Genomic DNA, 27,312 nt, shown 5'->3' on the forward strand with positions numbered 1-27,312 from the left:
GACTATAAAGGTAGGAACCAACTAGAGCATTTTTGGCAGCATTTTGGGATCGCCCTCACCCAAAATCGATTCCCAAAAAAGCTTTGCCAATAAAAGTGAGTTGAGTGGAACCCATTAGTGCAATTGCGATTAGGGATAATTGCAATCGCAGGACATGCAGCATTTTGAGTGCATTTATGCTCAATGCTAAATATATAAGCACCGCATTAATAGCTTATCAAGGCGATTATGCAGCACTTTGGGGGCTGAGCCATTACGTTTTAATAAAACTTTATTGTACTTACCAGGTTTCTGTATTTTCTTCTTCCGTCTGTAGCCCTGACCCCTAAAAGAAGAGGTTGCGGGTGCTTCTCTGACTTATCATAGAGAAGCACCTATGACCTATGCTTTTAGGGGTGGGGCTAGAGAAGGACGCCTGGTAAGCATAATAAAGTTTTATTTAAAAAAAAACCAAAATGCGAATTACAAATCAGAAGTGCTGTACAGGTTACTGTAGATTGCTTCCAAGAGTCGGGGAATCACTATCACAAACACTCTAGAAATGGCTGCACACAGCACTGCAGTGATCTTAAAGTGCTGCAGTGATTTCTAGTTGGTTCCAGGCCTTACACTGCTATAAAACTGCAGGGATGTATGCCTGCAGTCGACAGAGCAATAAGTGACTGAACTGGAAATTATTCAGACAGAGTGAGCAGGTAGCTGAAGGTCTCTATGCAGGAGATGGACTTGTGCAGAAAGTATGTTCCTTAAAAAAATAATAAAAAAAACATTCCTTACAAGACATTTTTATACATAATTAATTAAAATAGTGTTTTATTTCATGCTTAAATGACTGCTTGAATAGAGCCTTTAGCTACTACCAAGAGGAAAATGGGATGATGAACTAAGTGAAGGAACCATTTAAAACCAATTTGAAAATGTTATCAGAAAGTCAAAGGTTGTACTTAAACTTTAAGTAAACATTATATTTATTAACGCTGCAGTACACTTTTAGACGATTAGTTTGTGGCTTGTAAATGCCAATAAGAAAGGTTTTATGGCATAATAAAGAAGATTTAACAGCCATGAACACAAGCGAAAGGGAATAACAGACTGAAAAAATAAACAAAGGGAAAAAAAACACAACAGAATTAAAGTGCAAACGGGTTATGCAGGCACAGAAATGAAGAGACAAGCACGTGCGATGACAAGCGTGAAGACCAAGGTAATTAAACTGCTGTTGCATGTGTCTTCAGAGCAATCAGCTGTTACTTTTCCATAGCAACATATGTTATATGCACCAAGCAGATGACCGTAAAATGAGATATGCAGCAAAAACACGGTAGACCTCCAAGCATTGCTGAAACAAAAAGACCCTATGCATTTTACAGTCTCAACATGGTGAATATAAGTTTAATTGGCATGTATAAAGGGTATTGGGTCCATACCAAATATACATGTGTGTTAGTGGCAAGCAATAAGATTAAATGAAGAAGCTTAGCGTTGAGAAGGATGTGAAGCAAAAAAAAGAAAAAAAATGTAAGTAATAATGGCTGAGAAAATTAACATATATACACCATGGCATTAGTGTATGACCATAAAATGCAAGAAGGTGATGGAGTGATATGGAACAAACCTTGGAGAAATATCGCATCCTTGCTGCATAAAGGCACCCAGGGAAAACCATAGGCTGTTAAATATCCCAAACTCATTTGGAGGATCAGGAGGGTTCTGAGGGTCGCGGGCTTCATCGGTGTCTTCCAGATGCCATTCATAAGGGCTGAATCTGCTCACAAGGAAAAGGACTACACTGACTCCAATATATGCAAAAACTATACACATCCAGATTTCATAGGCCAAGGGGTCCAGGAAGGAAAAGACTCCTGGTTTTGATTTTTGAGGCTTCTTAATCATGATGGAGATGCCAAGGCTCATGAATGGTTTTGAAAAATCAATCACTTCTTCCCGTACCAGAGTAATGGTGAGAGGGGCGACAGCTATGTCTGCTCTCTAAAAACAAAGAAAACATTCTGATAAGTGCATATTTATATAATAAAAATAAAATACTGTTTTCAAAGTGTATTGTATAACTAGCACACTATCAGGGCTTGTTTTGCTGGGGCAGTGGACACAAGCAGTGGTTTTATCATCACAATTTTCTAATGATAGGATCACGTTAAGATTATTATAAAACAAGTCCCATTGTGCAGTCCTAAAACAGTCTTTACACAAATTATACACAAATACAACAAAATGCACATGTACAAATAAAAATAAATCAAGAAGCAAAATCAAAAGAGAAAGGGTGGGGTGAAATTAAGCGAAAGAATAGTTTCAAGATGCGTTTTGCTTTAATGAAAAACAATACATTCTAGTTTATATTTAACTGAACCTTAACCACGTCACAACTGAGGGGTTTTACCTCTGAAACACCAGAGCAATTTTTACCTTTCAGCACTCCTTCCAGTCATTCGTCTATAACTTTATTATTACTTATCGCAATTAAATGAACTATATCTTGTTTTTTTTCGCCACCAATTAGGCTTTCTTTAGGTAGGCCATTATGCCAAGAATTATTTTATTCTAAATGTGTTTTAAGGGGAAAATAGGAAAAAAGTGGGAAAAAAATCATTATGTTTCAGATTTCGGCCATTATAGTTTTTAAATAATGCATGCTACTGTAAAAAAATGAAATTTATTTGCCCATTTGTCCCAGTTATAAAACCGTTTAAATTATGTCCCTATCACAATGTTTGGCGCCAATATTTTATTCGGAAATAAAGGTGTCTTGTTTTCAGTTTTGCATCCATCCCTAATTACATTAAATGTGTTACTGTCCTATTTCCTGATGAACGGCCTTAATGCAGTCATGAAACACTTGATTTAAATTGTGGATTTATAAATATTTGAAAAGCAACTACTGTTAAATGCACAGGAAAAAACGGGAGGGCTTATTGTGGAGGGGCATGTGGGAGGAAACCAAGAGCCAATATAGTGGGGTAAGTTTGTGACACAAGGATTAAGAGGAGGCGAATAATTATACTCCCATTTGTGATTTACAACAGTGGCACAACAGTAGGCTGGTGGGGATAGCAAACCTAACCCCACTTGGGTTAAAAAGTCGCTCTCTGCATGAACAAAACAACAAAGGGATATACCCTCCACACAAGGTGATATGATTATGTACAAGGTTCAGAGGCACCAAGGTGAAATATACAATTTTAAAACAGTTTAAAATTAGAGGATGTAAAGATAAACGTACCTCCTCTTGGGGAACAGAACCTCAATGGCGAGGTTAAGAACTGTAATTTTATTGATCCAAATGAACAAAACTCTCATAGATAATATGTTCTTAGGACTAGGTGCCCACTTGTTCTGAAGAGAGTAAAATTTTCAGTGAGCTGTAGTACACCTCAGAGTGTCTGAAGCGCTAGGCTCTACTATGGTTCATTGGAAATTTTACTAACTTTATATGCCTGAAGAAGTGGGAACCTAGTCCCAGGAAATGCATTGCAGTCTATGGGAATTTTCCTGAATCAATAAAATTACAGTTCTTAACCTCACCACTGATTTTTTGCCTTAACCTCCTCATATAATTTTTAATTTAATTTTTTTCTTAGTTTTTAATACAGGTAGTCCCCGACTTACAACGGACCTGCCAATACAAATGGCATGGATTCTGTGTTTCTATGGGAACTAGTCAAACTTTTTTTTTTTTCAAATTGGACTTGTACTTTTTGAGAAAATTGATTTTAAAAAATTCAAAGAAAAAATAGCTTTTAAACGTGTATAAGCAGGTACAGAGGGCAGAGGTGACCAGAGCGTGGCACAGGAGGCACAGGGGGGCACAGAGGAGGTACAGGGGACAGAGATGGCACAATGTTCCAACTTATGAACAGATTCAGGTTAAGAACGAACCTACAGTCCCTATCTCGTGCATTAACCAGGGACTACCTGTAATTCTATTTAACTTTGCTGCTTCTGAACCACGTACACATACCATTACTGAATTGCACACCAATACCAAGTCTCGCACTATCCTGAAGGGGTGCTACATAATGAGCAGAACCTGCAATGCCTGATTTCAGCAATCAAGATGATGGAACTGAAGTGGTGACATTCAGGGACTCTTTGAAAAATAGTCAACTTCATACATGTATGGAATGTAAGTACGAGCTTTGGGAGTGTGCTAACCTTTGTGCTAGCTGAAACATTCTCCTAGCTTTCTCTTAAAATGTGTGCAAGTCACCACAGTCAGTAGTGCAATTACACTCTATCTTACTGTTTTCAATTATCAATTTGACCTTTCTGTTGACTTTGAGTTAGCTCTCACCTAAGACCACTATTCACAAAACAATTTGAAAGAGAGGCACTGAGTCATTTATCAGGATTTCAATAAGAAACCTAAAGCTACCCATACACTATTCAGCTGTGGCACTGACCAGCCGGTGGTTCACCAATGATCAACATTTTGACCAATAATATGGGTTGATCATGGACAAATTGCATATCCGGATCATGCAATGTTGTCCATGGGTCAATTGCGGGAAAATTTAAATGCTGTGACTAACCAACACTTTTGCCCAAATAGATGTTTTTGTTGAATCTAAGTTCTGATTGGGCAAAAATATTGTATAGTGCATGGCCAGGTTAACATTGTAAGGGCAAGAAAAATCCTCAATTAGGGCTTGTGTACATTGTCACTTGTGTTTTACTTCTGATGTAACAGGAGCCTTGAAAGAGAATAGAGATCACAAAACCTGTAACTTCTGAGTGTAGCGTTAGTATGAACTAATGAAAGGTGTTGTTCAACTTGAGGAGTTATACTCATGCTATACAAATCCCCACATAAGCAACCATTGTAAAGTCCTGTAGAACATTGTTCTGCCTTGATCTGCCTTGATCTGCCTTGATCTTTCTGCTCTTTCAAGAAAATGGAACTAAAAAGTGGCTAAAGGTCTAATAATGCTTTTATCCATTGGAACCAGAACTGAATTCCTATGTAGTGTGAAAGGTGACTACAGCATTCAACATACCAATGGTGGTGGTAGGGGAAATGATGGACAACCAAGAAAGACCCCACTCTGTAATTTCAATACATGAGCCTGTCAGACAAGTGCTCTCATAAACTCCTTTTTTTCTGCCTTTCGTGATATATGGATACCTGAGGAAGCAAACTAGACTTTTGAAAGGCTCCCGTCTTGAAATGACTGTTACATGGTTTAAATCCATCACTTCTACCACCCTCACACAGAGTACTTCTGATGTGATTCTGCAACAGCTGTGAATGTTAAGTGCACATTTTGAATTTAACCTCATGGAGGAATGTTAACTTGTGTTTTATCATTCATTTTGGCATGCAGCATGGTATTATTTTAGTATATCCTATTTTGCTGCATTCCAATTGCTTTCTTTTCCTATAGTTGTAAATAAGATCGCACTGTAACCAACTTACAACCCTGTCATAAAACATTTTAAGCACACTGAATATCTATCATATATGCATGTATTTCACAACATATTACATATATGTACACAGCTGTGACATGTATCAGAGACTCGTAGCTGCTACAGCTCTCCAGATTGCGGATGTTTGTGTTTTGCAGTGCATACACGAAGTATGACATGAAGCAGCAATTTACAGGTGCATAGCCATGTATTGTAGTCATTGCCAGCTGCGGGACTCTTCCACAAAGCTGCTGTAGCCCTTATCCTTGTGTACATAAACTGTACAGTGTACTCAAATATATAGAAAGATATTATCAATTTGCATTACAGAAAAAATATATAGCTCCATTATCTTTTTCCAATGCTGTTCTTTAATGTTCTGTGTATTTTAGCAACGTGGAAGGCATATTTTATTTTTTTTGTTTTTTTACTTGGGACATGCAGCAGAAAACACACAAAATAAATAATTTATATAATAACGGAAGTTACATCCCAATCACATTTGCTCCCATAGCATCTAAAATATATATTTTTATTGTGTTACTTGTTTTCTCTGTGAATTTACACAATAAATGCTTTGCTTTAAAGAATGTGATGAGTCCAAAGACTTAAGGAAATATTGGACACATTCAGTATTTACTTGCATATGCGCTGTAATGGTAAGATGGTAGAGAACAGAGGCGCCAAAAGGATAAAAACAATATTTAAAAGTTTTAAAATTATTGCTTAGGAGGCAGTGGTGGACTCACCTCCCACAAGCAGACACAACAACTGTGTATTCACAAAAGGGACATTTATTGGTATACTCCAAATAAGGTTGCAACGCACACAACAGCAGTATGTCCAGATAGCACCTGTCGCCCAGGTGCTATCTGGACATACTGCTGTTGTGTGCTCCTTCCTGTAATTGCCTGATGAAGCGGGTTTGACCTGCGAAACGCGTTGCAACCTTATTTGGAGTATACCAATAAATGTCCCTTTTGTGAATACACAGTTGTTGTGTCTGCTTGTGGGAGGTGAGTCCACCACTGCCTCCTAAGCAATAATTTTAAAACTTTTAAATATTGTTTTTATCCTTTTGGCGCCTCTGTTCTCTACCATAATACTGATTGTATCCACCTTTGGTGGAGGGGGATACCCCTTCTTGTTTTTCAAGCCTACAGAGAGCGACTTCTTATTCCTGAGTGAGGACAGGCTAATCTCCTCACCTGCCTACACAGTGGTTGCCTGGAGGTAACCCTGGTTTGTGAGTATACAATTCATACTCTTTCTAATTATCCAATTACCTTGACATACTACACCATATCGGGCTCTCGGTTCTCTCTTCTTGTAATGGTAAGATGTTCTCTGCCCTGGGTGGATCTGCCTGTCTATTGTATTAAGATCATAAATCAAGCATGAAGCCATTTAAAACTGTACATATAGCAAGCATTTCAAGAAAAGTGCTGGTTTTGTTTCTCTAAAGTGCCGAATTCATTATTATTTGATGACATTCACACCAACCTAAAATCCATAACTCAGGAAACATCAAGCGTTAAGCTTTTAAGGTAAATCACTTTGGATGATGCACGATGCTTGAAAAAAAGGATGGTAAGCAATTTTTAAACAAGCGTTTAGGTCATTATTTTAAAAATATTTCCTGCAGAGGCGAGTGCCAGGACAATTCAGCTAAACACTGCATGACAGATTCCTCTGCATTAAATGTGTCTTTCTCAAATATGATTTTTACCAGTACTATCTGTGTATTTACTTACCATGAAGTATTGCGTTAAAAAACATGGAACCCTTTAGAAAAATGTTGATGGAGCACCTAATAACTATTTTTTTAATTACTGATAGTTTGCTTTGGTGATGGCAGCTGTAGATGTACTAAACAGCATGTAATTCACCTTTTTAGCAGCCACCTAAAGTAAAACGTTATGTGGTTGTAGGGCCGAATTATTTCTGCCGCTGGGGAAGTGTCCCTTCCCCAGTCTGGCAGGCTATGCAGAGCGGAGCAGGGATCTGTCACAGTTATCTGTCCTGACGCTGGATCAGCTTTTCCTCTTCCTCCACCTGCAGCGATACACTACCGACATACTCTTTTGACTTCAGATCACATGTTATTACATGTGATTGGGGCTCAGAAGATAGTGTCAGTGGTGCAGTGCCACCCGGAGGTGGAAGAAGGGTAATGGAAGAGACTCTTCTATCACTATCTTCCGAGCCCCTACTTCATGTAACAACATGTGATCTGAAGTCAGAAGAGGATGTCAGGAGTGTATCGCTGCATGTGGAGGAAGAGGAGAAACCAGTCCAGTGTCCAGAACAGGTAACTATGAAAACTGCTCCATGTGCCACTCTGCATGACCTTAATGGGCAGAACAAAGAGTTCTGCTGGAGGTTAAAATGGGAGCAGAATATTTCATTTGTAGATGCTAACAAGTTAAAGAAACCCGGAAGGGGGTGGAGTTAGATACTCCCCTGGATGGTGGAGAATCTTCCCAGATCCTTATGGACCATTCCGGTGCCGGATCCCTCCTGATCTTTTGGCCACGCTCCTGACTGTGGATGAGAGTATCCGGACTGGGCATGTGAGAGGCTTTTTTCCTCCCTGTAGGGGTGCTTTCCTCTGCTGGGCATGTGTGAACCTTATTCATATACAATAATACAATAACAATACAATACAATAACATTTCTATAGCGCTTTTCTCCCATAGGACTCAAAGCGCTTAGGCTCTCTCAGATTCAGTAATTAGTAGGATGAAGTATTCACACAACAAAAGTTATATTTCTGCAAATGCCAGACTGAACAGGTGGGTTTTCAGTCTGGATTTAAACACGTCCAGGGATGGGGCTGTCCTGATCTGTTGAGGTAAGGAGTTCCAAAACGTAGGGGCAGCATGACAGAAGGCTCTGGGACCAAAAGTTTCTAAGTGGACTCTGGGTATGACTAGATTATTAGAACCTGTGGATCTGAGAATGCGGGGATTGCTTCGCAGCTGTAACATATCTTTCATGTATCCAGGGCCTAGATTATTCAGGGATTTAAATGTCAGTAGGCCGATCTTGAATAGGACCCTCCATTCTATAGGTAGCCAGTGAAGGGAATGCAGGACTGGCGTTATGTGGCAGTGACGGGGTTGGTTGGTTAGCAGTCTGGCAGCAGTATTCTGTATCAGCTGTAGCCGGTACAAGGCCTTTTTTGGAAGGCCAGTGTAGAGAGCATTGCAGTAGTCCAGTCGGGATGTGATGAAGGCGTGGACTAAGGTTGGCAGATCTTCTGGGGGTATGAGGTGCTTGATTTTTGCAATGTTCTTCAGGTGAAAATAGGATGATTTCACCACAGCAGAGATTTGAGTTCTGAAGTTTAAATCCCCATCAATTAGAACTCCCAGGCTACGCACATGATCAGAGCTGCGTAGATCCGTGCCTCCTATTCCCAGTGGTGAAGACTGCAAGTTAAGTTGTTTTGTTATCATGCTCTGCCCTCCAATCAGAAGGACTTCAGTTTTGTCTGAATTTAGTTTCAGCCAGTTGTCATTCATCCATTGCTGTAGTTCACGTAAGCAGGCGTTTATAGTTAGAGTTGGGTCTGTCATACCAGGCTTGAAGGAAAGATATAGTTGGGTGTCGTCTGCATAGCAGTGGTATGTCAGGCCATGTTTTTGGATTAGTTTTCCCAACGGTAGCATGTAAATCGTGAAAAGCAGGGGAGAGAGGATTGAGCCCTGGGGCACCCCATACTTAAGTGTTACAGGGGTGGACAGGAAGGGCCCCATGGACACTTTGTGGGTTCTGCCACTCAAGAAGGATTGGAACCACTGAAGTACTATGCCATCAATGCCGCAGTATTCCTGTAGCCTGTTTATCAAGATGTCATGGTCAACTGTGTCAAAGGCTGCAGAAAGGTCTAGCAGTATGAGGATCGAGCACTCTCCTCTGTCTCTTGCCATGAGCAGGTGGTTGCATATTTGGATGAGGGCAGTTTCAGTGCTGTGGTGTTTCCTGAAGCCAGACTGGAATGGGTCATAACTGTTATTTTGTAGGATTCTGGCTTCTAGCTGGAGGTATACAGCTTTTTCAATTAGCTTTCCCAGAAAGGGGAGGTTAGAGACAGGTCTGTAGCTGGTCATTGCATCTGGGTCCAGGGAGGGTTTTCATGTATGCTCAGTCCAGATGTGCTCATCTATGGCCGTGCTAGTGGTCAGAAGAAGGGGACCCCATGTGGAATGGTAGGCTATAAGAAAATTCAGGAAATATATGGACCATCCAGGTGCTTCCCACTACTGAGTTAAGTGTCTATCTTTATTTTATTCATATGCATACATTTTGGCAGAGAAGGGCTTTAACTGCCAACAATGTTAGTTGGCAAAATGTCCCCCAGGAAGTAGCAGGGAGGGGGGCCAACATCATTCCTCCCTCTTTCCACGTGGGCCCCCCTCCTTTGCCTCCCTGCCCGGCTGGAGTAACGGTGCGGGTTCTAATTACTCACCCAATCACTCCTCCATGTCGCATGTCCAATGCCGGTCTCGCCTCCTCTCTCTGGTAGAGCGGAGAGGAGCCTGCAGCTGTAGGGGACACTGCATGGAGCTAGCGATCGGGTGAGTAATTACAACTTGCCCTGCTGCACTCCGGCCAGGCAGGGTGGCCACAGGTGGGGGGCCCATGTGGTGGGAGGGAGCATGATGTCGGCCCCCTCCCTGCAGTGGCCCCTATCTCTGCTACCTATACTGGGGTCTCCTATACCTACTACCTATGCTGGGACAACTAACTATACCTGTTATCTATAGCTGTTACCTATACTGGGGCACCTATTCCAGGCTATCTATACTGGCTGCATTTATATCTGGCTACCTATACTGGCTGCACCTATACTGCGCTACCTGTACTGGGGGCATATTGTAACAATCAATAATATGGCGGCTGCGGAGGTGTGGAGTGTAGCCGCAGCCGCCTTTGTTTCCTGTTCCCTGTCCTCATCCATTCTGTCGGCGTCTAGCATGCCGGGAACGGTATTGTCATCTGCTCATAGGGTCGCTGTCTCGCCCGGGCACGCGCGGTGACAGGACCTTTATGCTGGGAGAAGGCGCGTCAGCTGACAGGCCGGTCGGCTGACGTCAGGAGTGACTCTCGCCGCTCGGATTGGCTGTTCCGAGATGGGCACGGCTGAGAGTCTTCCTTGGCTTCATAAAGCCTTCGTTCACCATTCGCAAACTGTCTGCTGTTGTGAATACTTTGTGTTAGCGCTCAGATAATACTGTCTTATCACTGATAGTACCTTGCCAGCTAAGGTAAGGTGTTGCCAAACTATCTCGTTCTGTTGTAGCTAGTACCCACCAGTTACTCTGGTGAGGTTCAGAGTTAGTAGATAGCTCCAGTGACTGATAGTACCTTGCCAGCTTCTCTGGTAAGGGCTAGCTAAACTACTCAGTCAGGGCTTTTACAAATATTAACATTTTTATCAGTAAATGTAATTTTTCTTTGGAAAAAACAACTGATGAATATTTTATTTTTATTTCAACTCAAAAATGTTGTTATATATCCAGAAAAAGTAAAAAATATTGTTTCAGTGTTCAAGTCCAATTCATTACAGAAAAAACAATATATAATATGTCCTATTTCATGGTTTTCTTGTCAAAAATCCTAAGTAAACCTAATGAGTGCAAAATGTATAAAAAGTACTTGGCAGTAGATGTTCGCAATTAGGACAAATCGGCTGGTAGTGAAAGGGTTAAAGTGTACACGAGGGTGCAAAAATACATACTTACCTAAAAAGAGACTATAGAGGCCTCCCAAGTCCTCCTCACCAGGACCCTCCTTAACATCCAGCTCGCTCTTCTCTTCTGGCAAGAGCATGGCTGTGCTGCTCCTGTGCCAAAGTGGCTCCAACTTACTGCACAGGGGGGTCCGCGTTCCACCGGGGACTGGAGGACAGCTTGGGATGCCTGAATAGGATGCAGAGGTTTCCTTCTTCTTGAGTAAGAATGTCTTTTTGTACGCAAGGTGGCTTCTTGGAAATAATTTATTTTAGTAAGTAAAGGGTATATAATTGTTTGGATTTTTTAAGAATCCCCATTATTTAATACCTTCTACACAAAGCATCTGATTAGAATGGCTGGAGTTGGATCTGTACACTTACAGCTGAGAATACATGGACCAGCTGAATGATTGCAACCAGAACCGAGCAGCGGTTATACACAGAGCTCCAGCCATGGCAATTTATCTTCATATTAGTCCTTCCCCCAGTAAATTATATAAAACGTAGGAAAGCTTTTTTTTTTCTCTAAATAGGTCCTCCCAGGAATAAAAGGACAATACGGTGGTTCAAATAAAATATGAAATGAGATAACATTACATTCATCCACACAAGAGATGCAGATTTGACTTCAGAGAAATAAATCAATGCCTTTCTTTTGATAAGTCTGAATGTGATGCCAGCTCTTTAAACACACAAGCCTAGTCAATATTTATTGACTTTAAAATGGATCAATCAAGTCCCATGATAATACATGACCTCTGAAGGACTGAAAAGCAATTTCAAGGAAAAAAATAAATTTACTGTTTAACTAAAAGGTTGTGTTCTCTGCGGGTCAATTTTTGTCAAGCTGTGATAATACTACACATCATACAATTTAAGGAAATAGAAGCAAATGAAGAAATGAATGAGAATAACTGTGCAGCTTTTAAAAAGGATTGACATTCTGTAAAGTAAGGGTGGCTGAGTTATCAGAAAATATGATGAGGGGCATTTCTCTACTTGCTGCAGTAAAAGCACTGCAAAATTAAGCTGTAATTCTATCTTTACTACTACTACTACTATTACTACTACTACTGCTACTACTACTACTACTAATAATAATAGAAATATCCTCATCAGATCAGCTATTTAAAGAGACACTGAAGCGAGAATAAATCTCGCTTCAGAGCTTATATTCAGCAGGGGCATGTGTGCCCCTGCTAAAACGCTGCTATCCCGCGGCTAAACGGGGGTCCCTTACCCCCCAAATCCCCCCCTGCAAAATCAACGACAAACTTGGTCGTAGATTTTGCTGCTGTTGAGGCAGGGCTAACGGCTGCAGCCCTGCCTCTCAGCACCATCTATCAGCGGCGCATCGCCACCTCTCCCCCGCCCCTCTCAGCGAAGGAAGACTAAGAGGGGCGGGGGAGAGGCGGAGATACGCGCTGATAGACGTGCATGGATAGACGCGCTGCGGCCATTAGCCCTGCCTCACCAGGAAGAGATCCCCGGGATTTGGGAGGTAAGGGACCCCCGTTTAGCCGTGTGATAGCGGCGTTTTAGCAGGGGCACGCATGCCCCTGCTGAATATAAGCTCTGAAGTGAGATTTATTCTGGCTTCAGAGTCTCTTTAAAGTACATAGGAAATATTTAAATAAACTGTGTAACATTGATACATCTGTTGACTTCTGGGTCTGACCATGCAATATACTTTAATAACTTTCTGGCAAGAGGTAAGGGGGTAGATGCACAAAGTAGCGTTAATATTGTTGTGTGCAGACAGCGCACAGCAATATTAAGGTTACTACTACCAGGTGTACACAGTTAGTGATGCTATTAGTGTGACCTGTGGTGCTCGAGTAATGAAGACGTTGCTATAGTAACGCACAAAACTAAACATTATCGTAGCAATGCTTGCAGTAATTGAGTATCACGGGTCACAATCAGAACGTAGTCCACTGTGCACTGCTGGCGGCGGTAAAAGTAATATCTGTATACAGCAATATTACCGCTGCTTCGTGCATCAACCCCACATGACTGGTAATGATGGTTTGTATACATCATATTATTAATCTTCATTTTGTCCTAGCATTTAGATACTTTGTACCGAGTGCTGCTCGCCGACAGGATAGAGTCACAATTGGAAAACCTGACAACTGATCATTCCAACTTACTGGATGTGGAGTAACAGGGCTGCCTTTTTAACATGAATAACAACACCATTATCTATCTATCTATCTATCTATCTATCTATCTATCTATCTATCTATCTATCCATCCATCCGTGTGTGTATTTTTTACAGTGGCTACTTCATGTGTACTGTACATACTGTGTGTTCAGAGATCACTTGATCTTAATATTTAACCTGTTTGACAGTTGTATAAAACTTTGAATTTTAGAGAATATATAAAACTTTAGAGCCCACTTTCGAGTTCATTGATGCTATCATAAGTATTTAATTAACAAAACATTGTGAACCTAATTTAAAAGAATTCATGTACAATCTCCCAGTTGACATTTATACAGGGTACACACATTTTACCATAGGATATGGAAAAACTAGGTTCCCAGGGTCAGAGTTTCAGAAACTTACCCCATACACAAGTTCTCCCACCATCCCATTCCATATTTTAGTTTCAGGGTCACGGGCACCATATTTGCCATCTTCCACGATGGAGAGTTTGTATTTGATCCCAACATGCTTTGCAATTTCACTAGCCAGGTCCACACAGTACCCTTCATACTTGTCATTTCCATCCAGCTGCTCATAGTTTTTCTTTTTCATTACATATGGATTTTCCTTTATAAAAAAAAAAGATCAAACATCTTAAAAAGCGCATTACTAAAGAGAAGCTCTATTATGCACTGGTTAATGTTCAACAGATGAAAGGGACCGGGTGCAGTGTCGGCATCATTAGATAAATCTTTGGCTGAGTGGATGGAATGGGCTTTGCTATTTTGCAGATTGCAAACCACAGAGAATAAATACAGAAATGCATGACCTGCTTAGTCATTATGATATCAAAGCCACAATTACAAGCCCAGACATCATAGTGGAAATTAATTATGGATGAATATAAATGACATGAGTTGGGGAAATCTGCTTACACTGACAACAATTTTAAAGTGGAACTCCAGGTTTTCATCCTTAGCACTAGACACACTGAAGACACCCAGAGGTTCTTGGTATGTGAACATGCAAACATTGAATTTCTTGGGGAAATGCTTAACCCCTAGACTGCCAGCATTTTTTTTTAAAAAGCTACACGTCAATACCAGTTATGTTTGAACTGTGTTTATTAAATGCCTTTGTATGCAGCTACATGAACCAAAGTCCATGTTAGTTGCAGGGGCATAACTATAAATCACAGGTCCCCCAGCAAAACTTTGATGGGGCCCCCCAATATTTACACCCTTTCCCTTGCCAACCCATTGTGACCCTCGCAGCCTGGGGGGCCCATCTTGCAAGGGTCATAAAACAAGTGTGGCCATCGTAATCTTCACATCCATAACAAGTGTAGCCCCAAATACTCCTGATCTGAAGGATGCACCCCTTCATCAGAGGGAGTGGAGTTAGGCAAAGTAGTAGTTGGGCCCCTAAAGCCTTGGTCCCCCTGCGATTGTAGGGGCTGCACCCCTGAAGTTACACCCCTGGGTAGTCGGTAGGGATTGTCATTGAGGTGCAAATACGTTTGAAATGAATACAATTTTGCTCATTATTATGATACAGAAATATGCTAATAATTATAAACATCTAAAATGTAGATTGACTTATGTTATGACATATTTTGATTGTTCCATTTTCAAGCTACATAGATTTGCAGTAACATTTGCATAATCCTGCACCAACTAAGAACGATTTGCATATTTCAAGTCAAATAGAAAGTTTGCATTGAGTCAAAACTTTGTATTAAATGCCATTTAGACATCTGTGGCACAGGAATATGGGGAAACAAAAACACCTACAGGTGCAGACACACAGCAATGTCTATAAACATCCACAGCAATCTAAAGTTAATATTGGGAAGTCAAAATGACAAATTACTTTGCCCTGATGGTTCCAGGAAGTACTGACTTAAAACAGCCTTAAAGTGAACCTTAAGGTGGCCATACATGGTACAATAAAAATGTTTGATTATCCCGTTTATTCGATCTAAATGATCGAATTGAATGAAAGTTGAAAATATTTTTTTTTTCAATCAAGAAATTCGAACGATTATCCCGTTTTTTCGAGAAAAATCAGATCGGACATGCTGGAAAAATCTTTATATTCGATCTAACGGAATAATCAAACTAAATTATCTAATCGAAAAAAAAAAAGAAAAATTGCACCATGTATGGCCACCCTTAAGTCATTAAAAAGAGCTCTTACCCAGGGCTTCCCCCAGCCCCCTGCAGATATCCTGTGCCCACTGCCCACACCATCACTCACGATCATTCAGTCTCCGGCTCAGTTTCTCAGTTTTGTTTTTCACAGCTAGCCAGTGTGCCTGCGTGGCCCTGGCCGCGTGTGTCCTCAATCGCACTCCCGTCTTTGTGGCCATCCTGCGCAGGCACAGTACATGTGCTATGGGCATCTGTACACGTAGTACATGCATTGTGCATGCTCAGGACAGCCCCAGGGATGAAAGCACAGATGCTATGGCCACGCAGGCACACTTAGTTGGCAACTGGCCAGTCACTGAAAACGAAACTGAGCTACGGCATGGGACCGGATGATCAGTGAGTGACGGCGTGAGCATAGGATGTCTGCTGGGGGCTGGGGAAAGCCACAGGTATGGTGAAACTTTTTTTTTATGCCTCAGTTAAGGTTCACTTTAAACCACTATATAAGTATGTCCAGCAACACAAACAAAGGCTTTGTAATAAAACTAAACAACTTTATATAGAGCAGAATGAACTAGGTATAGAATGCATATTACCAACAACTCTGATATTTACCTTCTGTCTTCTGCTTCAGCTCCACAGAAGCACTTTTATTATCAGCCAACTAAAGTAATCCCTATTTGCCAATGGGGTGAGTAATATATTGGCGCTTTATAAATACGATAAATAAATAAATATTTCTATTTCTAGCAGGATAGAATGCAGCAGAGTGGAAACATGATTTTTTTCAAGACACAGATAGATTCACATTCTTTAACCCATTAGCACCTTCAATAGATTATCTAATTTGAGATAAGCACACTGCTTATGACCTCAGTCTGCAGAGCTTGTTGTGCTGTAAATTCTTGGAATGCTTTGATCTCTCTCTACTAGCAGAACATTTAGAAACTGAAAGCAGAAGTCCTCTGTTACTGTCTCACACTGCCCCTTAGTGACAAGTGGCCATACATGCACATTACAACAGTACTAATTAGAAGCAGGGAAATGTAACAAATAAGAAATAAAAAATGTGCTAAAATAAATTGTCCTGGAGCACTTGTCAGCTGCTAAATAAATTGGCAAGGGTTTGCTTGAAAGCATGCCCTATAAAGTTAGTAGCTTTCAAAGGCCTGCAAGTGTCAGGGGTGCAAATGTCAACAATTTACAGATTTACTTTTCCATTTCATGATCTATTCTACATATATAAAGGCACCTATGAGATACAGCTGTAAAAAGTAATAATAAGCCGCCCAAAATGTGTTACTTTCCAAGGATTGTTTATTTCTGACACTGTTCACAAAGCCAGGTAAAATGCAGCATAATCAGAGCAATGAACACAAAGTAGATTAAGCCCAGTAAAAGAACATTATGTCACCAAAGCAACCATTTTTTTTTCTATCCAGGATCCACTGAACCAATCTTTTCATGTCACATTTAATTAACTTGGCTTGTAAAAAGGTGATTATGTCCCTATAAATAAGAAAGGTCTATCAAGGTGACACAATTTCCTATTAATAAAGCAGTAAATAACAGATAAATTAAGGAAAGTAATAAGGAGTCAATTCAATCAATAAATCAAACATCAACATAAAGCGCACAATTCCGTAATCTTGACATGATGCTGCTGTAACCTGCCTGACATTCTGCTGAGCTTTGCTTTTAGTAGCTTTATCTTATGGGCAGATGAGTACAGTCTTTTATGTGGTGTATATCAGTGACTAACATAAGCTTCTATATCTTTTTAATTAGATTTTCTTTTTAGTCACATTAGGTGTGATTTGCTACGGTTCCACAGAGCAGGAGACCACGGGAGAACATAAATGATTCTGCATTAAAAGCCTGGGTCTGTTGTCTGTAATTTGATTACAAAAGTATTCAACGCTGGCCTGGGCCATATGGTCTATATCGGATGTTGCTGAAAGAGTATGACAGGTTGTGCTTGCAGTCCCATGCATGCATACACAGATATTTAAAGATTATTTTTTTTAGAATTATTCCAGGCCAGGCCAGGCCATAGGGATATTCTTCAGTGATCTTCAGTGACCTAATTGTTTTCATTTTCACTTTTACTCATTTATCCCATCCCTCTTTCATGTGCTCTAGGCTATGTATGTGTAGACCCTATTTGCAGCAGCTGTCTTTTCAAAAAAAGCAGTCCTTCTCCTCCTCCAGATACATATCCAATTGGGGAAGTAGCTTCCCTCTCCTATGTGTACCCCTGCATTTGCATCCTTTCTATTCCATTTGCAGCCTCCTCTTCCATGCGAAGCAGCCCCTTTCTTACATGTCCAGTCACCCCTTGGGCAGAAGTAACCTTAAACTACAGTCTACTTGCCTATGCTCTGATCTCTATGGACATGTCCCAGAAAACATACTAAGGTGGTGGAACAGAACAAATACATATAAAGGGATTAGGCATTTAAGAGTATGACATACATAAAAAGTGGCACTTCATAATATAATGTGATCCACAAAGAATGAACTTGGTAAACACCAAGTTTGCGTATAGGGGGGCATAAATTGTTCCATCTTGATAATGGGTCTGATTTAATCAAATGACTGAATAAATATGTACATCAAAGCCAAGGCCAGACTATAACTGCATAACAGGTGAGGCATAGTATGTTTCAATAATTTTTATTAGGAATTTTCTTAATTTTTACAACAAGGCCAAATTGGCCAAACTCCGTAATATCAATAATATTGTACATTATTTGCGTATACATCAATATAAACATATATGTGGATCTTAGTCATTATATAACAGAGATAATAAAGATAACAGATACATGTTCAGTAAAGAGATCAAATATTATTAACTATGAAACATAATTAAATGTTAATTTTCCGTTGGAGCAGAGCTTTTGGGTAACTGGGGGACTGAAACCCACCTACTAAGTTCCTAAAAGTCCTTCTTATCTAAGTATCATAGTCAATATTCCAGTGTAGACTGATAGATGTTCTTCAGCCATGAAAAAACCCTTGATTAAAAACTTACTGTGTATAGGTTACTAACTATACTAAACTAAACTAAACTAACATATATCGCACTTCAGTTTCACATGTTGTATTAAATTATTTGCTGAGAGTTAAACATTAAGTCAATGTCTGTCAAATGGCAATCAAGTAGCAGAGAAGATAAGAGAACCATATCTCTGTGAGAGGTTATGCATATTCAAACAGTTTAGTATTTGGTGATATCAAGGACCATAAACTTGCTCTAATGGTGGCCACTAACGATCCAATGGAAATGAAATCGTTCACTACACCATCAACGAACCAATCTTTGCTTTCTATCTATCACAATCAACAAGAAAATCTAATCGCATGACTATTTTTATAAGCGTTTGTAAACGATGGTGCCCACCAACAGAGGTTATTTACAACCAATCTGATCAGAATTTCAGATCGCTCAAACGATTTTTCGCTAGAAATTGGACCGTTACTGGCCACCTTTAGAATGATCCAACATTTCCTGATTTAATAGCCCAGGTTTTCTCTGCTTGTAAGGCGAGGCATAGTAGAGTAAGAATCAATATAGCTGTGCTTAGAACACCTATATTACTATCATTATTATTTTGTATGATATATACGTTGTATGAAACAGTGCAAAGCTGCAGTTTGATAGCTGAAACCCTATGCATTGAGTTCCCGGGTGGAGATGTCCTGAACCCCGGCCTGATGGGATCTGACTGAAGAAGCGGTGGCCTGGCTCCATGAAGTGAATTTACCCTGCATTGAATCGCCAAAGGCTAAATTTACTGAGCTTTGCTCCTTACTTGCAATGCATATTCAATTCTTGTATCTTGAGCCTGGATAAAACAAAGTTGGTGCTCATGTTTTTTAATGTGATTCCTTAAATGTTCAGGTTAATACAAGGAAATCCCACTCACCAAAATTGTTGTGACTACAATGGTCTTGTTCTCCACAGAAGTAGAGTCATTTATGGGTTGTTGATCGGGGGCAGGCACAAAACGTTCATATTCATTCCAATGTCCAACCTAAAAAAACATTAGCACAGTGTGAAAGAAGAATACATCTAAAAAACTGAAAGTGAAAACTGTTTTATGAGCATAGTACAAAAAAATCATAAGCATTTTTCTGCATCTTATACTGGACTATGCAGATGGTGTCGTGCTGTAAATTCTTGGAATGCTTTGATCTCTCTCTACTAGCAGAACATTTAGAAACTGAAAGCAGAAGTCCTCTGTTATTGTCTCACACTGCCCCTTGTTATAATTTAAGTAGGCCTCAGTTACTTGGCCTGAGTTTTATGTAAAAGGCTTGTCCGCAGTGTATGTCTTTAAAATAAATAGAGGTTTTGTGATGCAGGCAGAGGCATCTCAGGGTCTGCGTGTAGCAGAGGATACACGCAGATACTGAGAACATGTTCCTAACAGAAGGCCATCGGCCACTCTGACCTCAACAGGAACAGACAACATTGGCCATGTTTACTAAACATCCACATGCCTGCATCTGGGTCAAGTGCCTCATTGATTATTAATCGAGTAGGCGGGTATGATGACACCACGAGTGGGTCCACCAATAGACTGATATAGGGGGTGGCGAAGATGATGTCATATTTAACTCTTTCCTAGCCGGTATTAAATCTGGAGCGAGCGATGGAGAACTCACTTCTGCTTCTTCCTTCCGCACTAGCTCGCAATACTGACTGGAACCCAATTATTTCTCTAAGCATGTTCTTCCTTTATGTAATCTGATATAATGTTTGCTGTACATAGGTAGTTTAGTGGAACGTAGGTAGGAAGAAGGTACCTGATAGACTTCAGCAGGGAGTCTAATCATGAGCTTATAATGCAACATGAAGATTTGCATAGCTAGGATATGATGACTGTATCTATCTGTCTTTCTGTGACTTGAATAAATAACGGAAACATTGGAGAAGCCTGAGAAAGTCTATTTCCTGTTTGCTGTGTGGAGAGTCAAGTGATCTCACAGTCTGTGAGACGATGGTGTCGAAGCAAGGTGATAAGAACAGTTTATAACACCCCTTAGTGACAAGTGGCCATACATACACATTGCAGCAGTACTAATTAGAAGCAGGGAAATGTAACAAATAAGAAATAAAAAAACATTAGCAGAGCGTAAAAATACATGTAAAAAACTGAAAGTGAAAACTGTTTTATGAGCATAGTACAAAAAAATCATAAGCATTTTCCTGCATCTTATACTGGACTATGCAGATGGTGTAAATGAGCAATATTTGGGAAAAGCTACTATGTAATTGTATGTCATGAGGGAATATTTCAAAGACTCTGAGAATAAATATGCATGGTCTCAGGCATTCCCTGGACTAGTGATTTTCTGAATTAGACAACAATGCCCCACGGAAGGCAAAAAGACTGGAAATTAGGATTTTTTTCCCTGATTGTTATCTGTAAATTCTGAAATAATACATGTGATTATCCCAGAAAAAAGATGGCCCTGATTCAACAAAGCTAATCTAAGTAAGAAAGTACAGTTCACATGTGTATTGTATGAGTTTTGCTAAGGTCACATTTTACAGGCAGGAAGAGGAAAACTCACTCTCCCGTTACTTCCTCTTTTCCATCCCATTCACTCCTCTTGAGAGGATAAAATGATAGGATGATAGAAGGTAAAATCACAGCAAGGCTGCCTTTCCCTGTCTGAAAATGTGATACTGGTCAAAAGTCTAATTTTTCAAGGAGTGATTATGTGGACAGGGGAGTGAGGAGAAGAACGGACAATGCGCAGAGTTATGTGGAGTCAGCATGAACATACCTCTGTGCTCACCTCAGGTAGATTTGCCTAGGGCCAGATATGCTTTAAAGCAGTGTTCCCCAACCCTGTCCTCAAGGCCTACCAACAGACCATGTTTTGTGGAAATCCACACAGGTAGGTATCCAGCTCTGCTGAGACACTAATTACCCCACCTGTGAAAGTTTGTGGTTTCCTGCAAAACATGTACTGTTGGTGGGCCTTGGGGCCAGGGTTGGGGAACTCTGCTGTAAAGCAAACCTGAAGTCAAGTGCTTCTTTTAAAATAAATAAATAAATAAATAAGTTACTCTCCCCTTTCAATAACTTACAAAATTACTGCTTTTTCTGGCCCTAGTTGTTCCTTTTTTAGAGGACAAAAATAGATCCTCCACTTCAAATATGGCACCAACCCTGGATTAGCTTCGGGTCAGCTCACCATTACCATCCTCCATTCATGACCTGCTTGATCTTACAAGCTACTACATGCTCAATAGTTCTCTGCTTTCTGAATTGAGATGGAAGCATGCATGGAGAGGGTGGGAAATGGGCAGCTAGAGGATGGAGATGGGAGCGAAGTGGGAGGGGCACATGGAGTAGCCTCTTTCTGTTTCTTCATATTTGACAATTTTGTTGAATATTTTCATGCCGGAAGCGGCAGAAAACTGGAACATACTGGCTAGAGAGGTTTGTCAGCCATAAAGGCATGTTTATATCATGGTATATGCTACTAGTTTTCAGTAAAAAAAAATGACTTCATCTACATTCAAGTACTTTTTTACTTGCTGAAATACCAACTAAACAAAATAACCATGTAAAGTAAATGGAATAATATTATATAATATCCGGCTACTGGTTTCTTCACTCATTTCTAATTACACAATCTTATTGGGAAACCTAATACAGAAAATGAAAAACTTGTAACCAAGTCCAGTCATATCCTCTAAGAAAATACAATGGTATTATGCAATAGAAAGAGGACTAGTGAAAATGCAGGAATGCTTGTTCGCTTAGCTTTTAACAAAAATGGGACAAACTTGTTTCTTTCTGTAATGATTTTTTCAACAGAGAGAGAGAGAGGTGCTCAAGTTTGTATAGATCTGGCATTGATTAACCTGAGGAAGCAAGCCTGTATTCTTGAAATGTGTTGTCTGGCTATTTTTTTCCATTAATCGCTGAGCACTCAGTTGGAAATTTTTACAGAGGTAAACCAACAGGTACCTCTATTTAAACTAATTTTTACACCTTTTACTCATTCAGGATGCAACCTTTTTGTAACTTGTATCCTACAAATCTGTTGGGAGGTTGATGTATTTATGATTTTCAGCCATAAACACATCTATTTATGGAGTGACCCTGTACAGAGGGATACCCAAAAGCATACTCAAATGGGGACATATGTTCCCCCCAATATGTTAGTGGTTGCATATTGTACAATCAGGGTTTGTGAAAACCTTTTTCAATTGCTTACTTATACACATATCCACTTATCAACATTCTACACTATATTAAGCTTTCAGTTTGTCCTGCTTTTTCTCTGGAAGGTCCCTTTACGTACCATTTTCACTCTACAACATATAAAAGTTCATCGCAAATTAATAAGCAATAAACACATAATTTACAGAATTATCCAGGGGTGTATCAACACTAAAGTGGTTAGGGGTTCTAATGGAGAAATCTTCTATACACCAATCACACTTGTTTCAAATATTTCTCTAATTGAAAAACAATGTCCACTACCATATGTTTATGAAACATGAAATGCTTGTAACATTTTAAACCGAAGCTTAGAATTTACAATCCATGTTTAAATTACCATTGTAGTAATAAAAATAATTTAATTACGTTATAATAAACAGGTCCAATGATTCTCTAATGAGAACACTATATTAGCATTAGAGCTGGCCCGAATGGTTCCCGGCGAACTTCCGGGGTTCGCGATTGCGGAGAACCGCAAACTTTTTCTGAAGTTCGGATCACCCCCATAGTACATCATGAGGGTCAACTTTGACCCTCTACAGCACAGTCAGCAGGCACATTGTAGCCAATCAAGCTACACTCCCTCCTGGAGCCACTCCCCCCCTTATAAAAGGCAGGCAGCATCAGGCTTTTCACTCACTCATATGTCTGCATTAATTAGAGAAGGGAGAGCTGCTGTGCAGAGACCTATAGGGAAAGCTTAGGCTCTTGTATGCTTCTTAGTTTGCTCCTTGCTGATTCTTATTGCTAAAAAAGCACCCCTCAACAGCTCTTTTGAGAGCTAATCTTGTTCTTGTGATCTATTGTTTTTTTTGTGTGTGGCCCACTTGCATTATATACAGCCCTGTCAGTCAGTCGCAGCTGGCCTTTGGCCCCTTGGTGGTATAATTACTGCTGCGCCAGGTGCACATTATAATACCCATCAGTGCATATACCTTACCTACTACCCGTTGTTCACTTCAGTGCATCCACTTCCTACGTGAGCGCACGCAGTGTCACTGTGCCTGTCCGGTAAGTGTGTGTGTGTGTGTGACAGGTGCTCATTGTAATACCCATCAGTGCATATACGTACTACCTGTTGTTCACTTCAGTGCACCCACCTACCTACGTGAGCGCACGCAGTGTCACTGTGCCTGTCCAGTACCTGTGTGTGTGTGACAGGTGCACATTGTAATACCCATCACTGCATATACCTACTACCTGTTGTTCACTTCAGTGCACCCACCTACCTACGTGAGCGCACACAGTGTCACTGTGCCTGTCCGGTAAGTGTGTGTGTGTGACAGGTGCACATTGTAATACCCATCAGTGCATATACGTACTACCTGTTGTTCACTTCAGTGCACCCACCTACCTACGTGAGCGCACGCAGTGTCACTGTGCCTGTCCAGTACCTTTGTGTGTGTGACAGGTGCACATTGTAATACCCATCACTGCATATACCTACTACCTGTTGTTCACTTCAGTGCACCCACCTACCTACGTGAGCGCACGCAGTGTCACTGTGCCTGTCCAGTACCTGTGTGTGTGTGTGTGACAGGTGCACATTGTAATACCCATCACTGCATATACCTACCTGTTGGTTACAGTGCACCCACCTACCTACGTGACCACATGCATTGCCACCGTGCCGGTCCGGTACCTGTGTGTGTGTGACAGGTGCACATTGTAATACCCATCACTGCATATACCTACCTGTTGTTCACAGTGCACCCACCTACCTACGTGAGTGAACGCAGTATCACTGTGCCTGACCGGTACCTGTCTGTGTGTGACTGGTGCACATTGTAATACCCATCACTGCATACACCTTCTTGTTGTGTTCAGTGCACCCACCTACCTATGTGAGCGCACGCAGTGTCACTGTGCCTGTCCGGTACCTGTCTGTGTTTGACAGGTGCACATTGTAATACCCATCACTGCATATACCTACTACCTGTTGTTCACTTCAGTGCACCCACCTACCTACGTGAGCGCACGCAGTGTCACTGTGCCTGTCCGGTACCTGTGTGTGTGTGACAGGTGCACATTGTAATGCACATCACTGCATATACCTACCTGTTGTTCACAGTGCACCCACCTACCTACGTGAGTGAACGCAGTGTCACTGTGCCTGTCCGGTACCTGTCTGTGTGTGACAGGTGCACATTGTAATACCCATCACTGCATACACCTTCTTGTTGTGTTCAGTGCACCCACCTACCTATGTGAGCGCATGCAGTGTCACTGTGCCTGTCTTGTACCTGTGTGTGTGTGACAGGTGCACATTTGTAATACCCATCACTGCATATACCTACCTGTTGTGTTCAGTGCACCCACCTACCTATGTGAGTGCACGCAGTGTGATATACCACTCCGTGCATACCTGTTAACTGCACCTGTGTGACTGCACGTTGTATTAGTCAAGTCAGTGCATACCTTTCACTTCATCCCCCCCGATAATGACAAAATGGACAAATCAGGTAGAGCCAGAGGTGGAGGCAGAACCAGAGGAAGGCCACCTAGCAGGTCTGTGCGAGGTCATGCTGATGTGATTTCGTGTGGCCCTGGACCAAAGTACAGTGCTCAGAAAGGCATGTCCCATCAACTCGCAAGATTGTTAGGATGTGGTTGACTATTTAACACAGAACACCTCATCTTCAACAGCCACCAGCTGTACTCCAAGTACCACATCCACTACATTTGACAGTTCGCAGGAGTTATTTGGTGGGGAAATCACTGTTGCACAGCCATTATTGGTACAACCAGATGAAGGCGCTAAGCAAGTTACACCACCTCATATATCTGAGTTAGGCAACCTTATGGACGTAACGTGTGAGGAGAAGTACATGCTGTTGGTGCATTTTTGGAGGTGTCTGAGGCAAGTGAAGCTGGGCAGGATGATTATGATGATGACGATGATATGGATGCCATATATGTTCCCAATAGAGGAGATGAACAGGGGGACAGTTCAGAGGGGGAGTCAGAGAGGAGTAGGAGGAGGAGAAGAGTTCCTGAAAGAAACAGGGGGAGTTCGTCGTCAGAAACCTGGTGGCAGTGTCCGGCACCATGTTTCACCACCTATGGACAGCCAGCCAACATACCCTTCAACGTCAGCTGCTGATGCCACCATAATGCCATCACCCCAGGGGGCTCAGCGGTTTGGACATTTTTTAATGAGTCTGCTGTAGATCAGAACAATGCCATCTGTTCTCTCTGCCTCCAAAATTGAGCCGTGGAAAGGCGAACACCCACGTAGAGATAACTGCCTTACGAAGGCACATGGAGAAAAGGCACAAACTGCAATGGGAAGAGCACCAGAGGAAAAGCAGCACACAAAAGAAAAGCCACCCTCCTTCTCCTCTTCCTCCTTCAGATGCAGCATCTTCAGCCGCTTTCTCCCTTGCACCTTCACAGCCACCCTCCTCCACTCCTCCTCTGACCTTGAGCGGTTCCTGCTCCTCTGCCCATGGCTGCCAGGTGTCTGTGAAGGAAATCTTTGAGCAGAAGAAGCCAATTTCTACCAGTCACCCCCTTGTCTGACAGCTGGCTTGGTGGAACTGTTAGCTCGCCAGCTGTTACCATACCAGCTGGTGGACTCTGAGGCCTTCCGTAAATTTGTGGCCATTGGCCAGGCCGCAATTATTTCTCTAAAAAGGCGATACCCAAACTGTACTGTGAAGTTGAGATGCAAGTGGTGCCATCTCTGGCACACAGTGTTGGTTCAAGGGTCCCCCTGACTATGGATGCCTGGTCTGCCAAGCACAGTCAGGGCAGGTACATTACTTACATAGCCCATTGAGTCAACCTGGTGATCGATGGCAAGCAGGGAGTACGTGGCTGTGCAGCAGACCAACTTTTGACACCTCCACAGCTTGCATGCAGGCCTCCTGCCACCTCCTCTCCTCCTGCTACATCCTCTTCGCTGTCATCGTCCTCCTCCTCCTTGGCTGAGTGGCAGTTGAACTCTACTGGTGCTGCGATGTCCTCTCCAGCTGCACAGCTCCACGGCCTATGCTGCATGCCAGGTACGATGGTGTCACGCCATCTTAGACATGTCTTGCCTCAAAGTGGAGAGTCACACTGGAGCAGCTCTCCTGGCTGCTCTTAACAAACAGGTGGATCAGTGGCTGACCCCGCACCAGCTGGAGATCGGCAACGTGGTGTGTGACAACGGCAGCAATCTCATTTCCGCTTTCAATTTGGGAAAGCTGACACATGTACCCTGCATGGCACATGTGGTGAATCTAGTCATTCAAAGATTTGTGTCAAAGTACCCAGGCTTAGAGGACGTCCTGAGGCACGCCAGAAAGTTGTGTGGGCATTTCAGGTGGTCTTACACGGGCATGGCACGCTTTGCGGATATTCAGCGGAGAAACAAGTTGCCGGTGAGACGCCTGATTTGCGATAGCTCGACTCGCTGGAATTTGACCCTCCTTATGCTAGAACAGGATAAAGCTGGCATCCAGTACCTCTAAAACTACAGTAGAAGGACACAGTCTGGAGAGATGGGGATGTTATGGACCAACAACTGGACACTCATGCGAAATGCATGCAGTCTCATGCGGCCGTTGAAATCACTTGTGTGCTATGTTTTATGGCCC

The 27,312-nt window shown here is 41.5% G+C and overlaps 1 protein-coding gene across 10 annotated transcripts in view; it reads right to left on the minus strand.

Annotated features, from left to right (window-relative positions):
- GRIA3 (glutamate ionotropic receptor AMPA type subunit 3) overlaps nucleotides 1–27,312 on the minus strand; it is a 604,867-nt gene that overhangs the window by 55,331 nt on the left and 522,224 nt on the right. For all 10 annotated transcript variants that reach the window (XM_068251187.1, XM_068251183.1, XM_068251184.1 and 7 more), the window contains 3 exons: nucleotides 19,406–19,513; nucleotides 13,741–13,947; nucleotides 1,616–1,989 (listed from right to left, as the gene is read on the minus strand). In XM_068251187.1, the coding sequence (XP_068107288.1) occupies nucleotides 1,616–1,989; nucleotides 13,741–13,947; nucleotides 19,406–19,513 (689 nt within the window). The remainder of the gene's footprint in view (nucleotides 1–1,615; nucleotides 1,990–13,740; nucleotides 13,948–19,405; nucleotides 19,514–27,312) is intronic.

The sequence above is a fragment of the Hyperolius riggenbachi genome, chromosome 8 (genome assembly GCF_040937935.1).
Source record: "Hyperolius riggenbachi isolate aHypRig1 chromosome 8, aHypRig1.pri, whole genome shotgun sequence".
NCBI lineage: Eukaryota > Metazoa > Chordata > Amphibia > Anura > Hyperoliidae > Hyperolius > Hyperolius riggenbachi.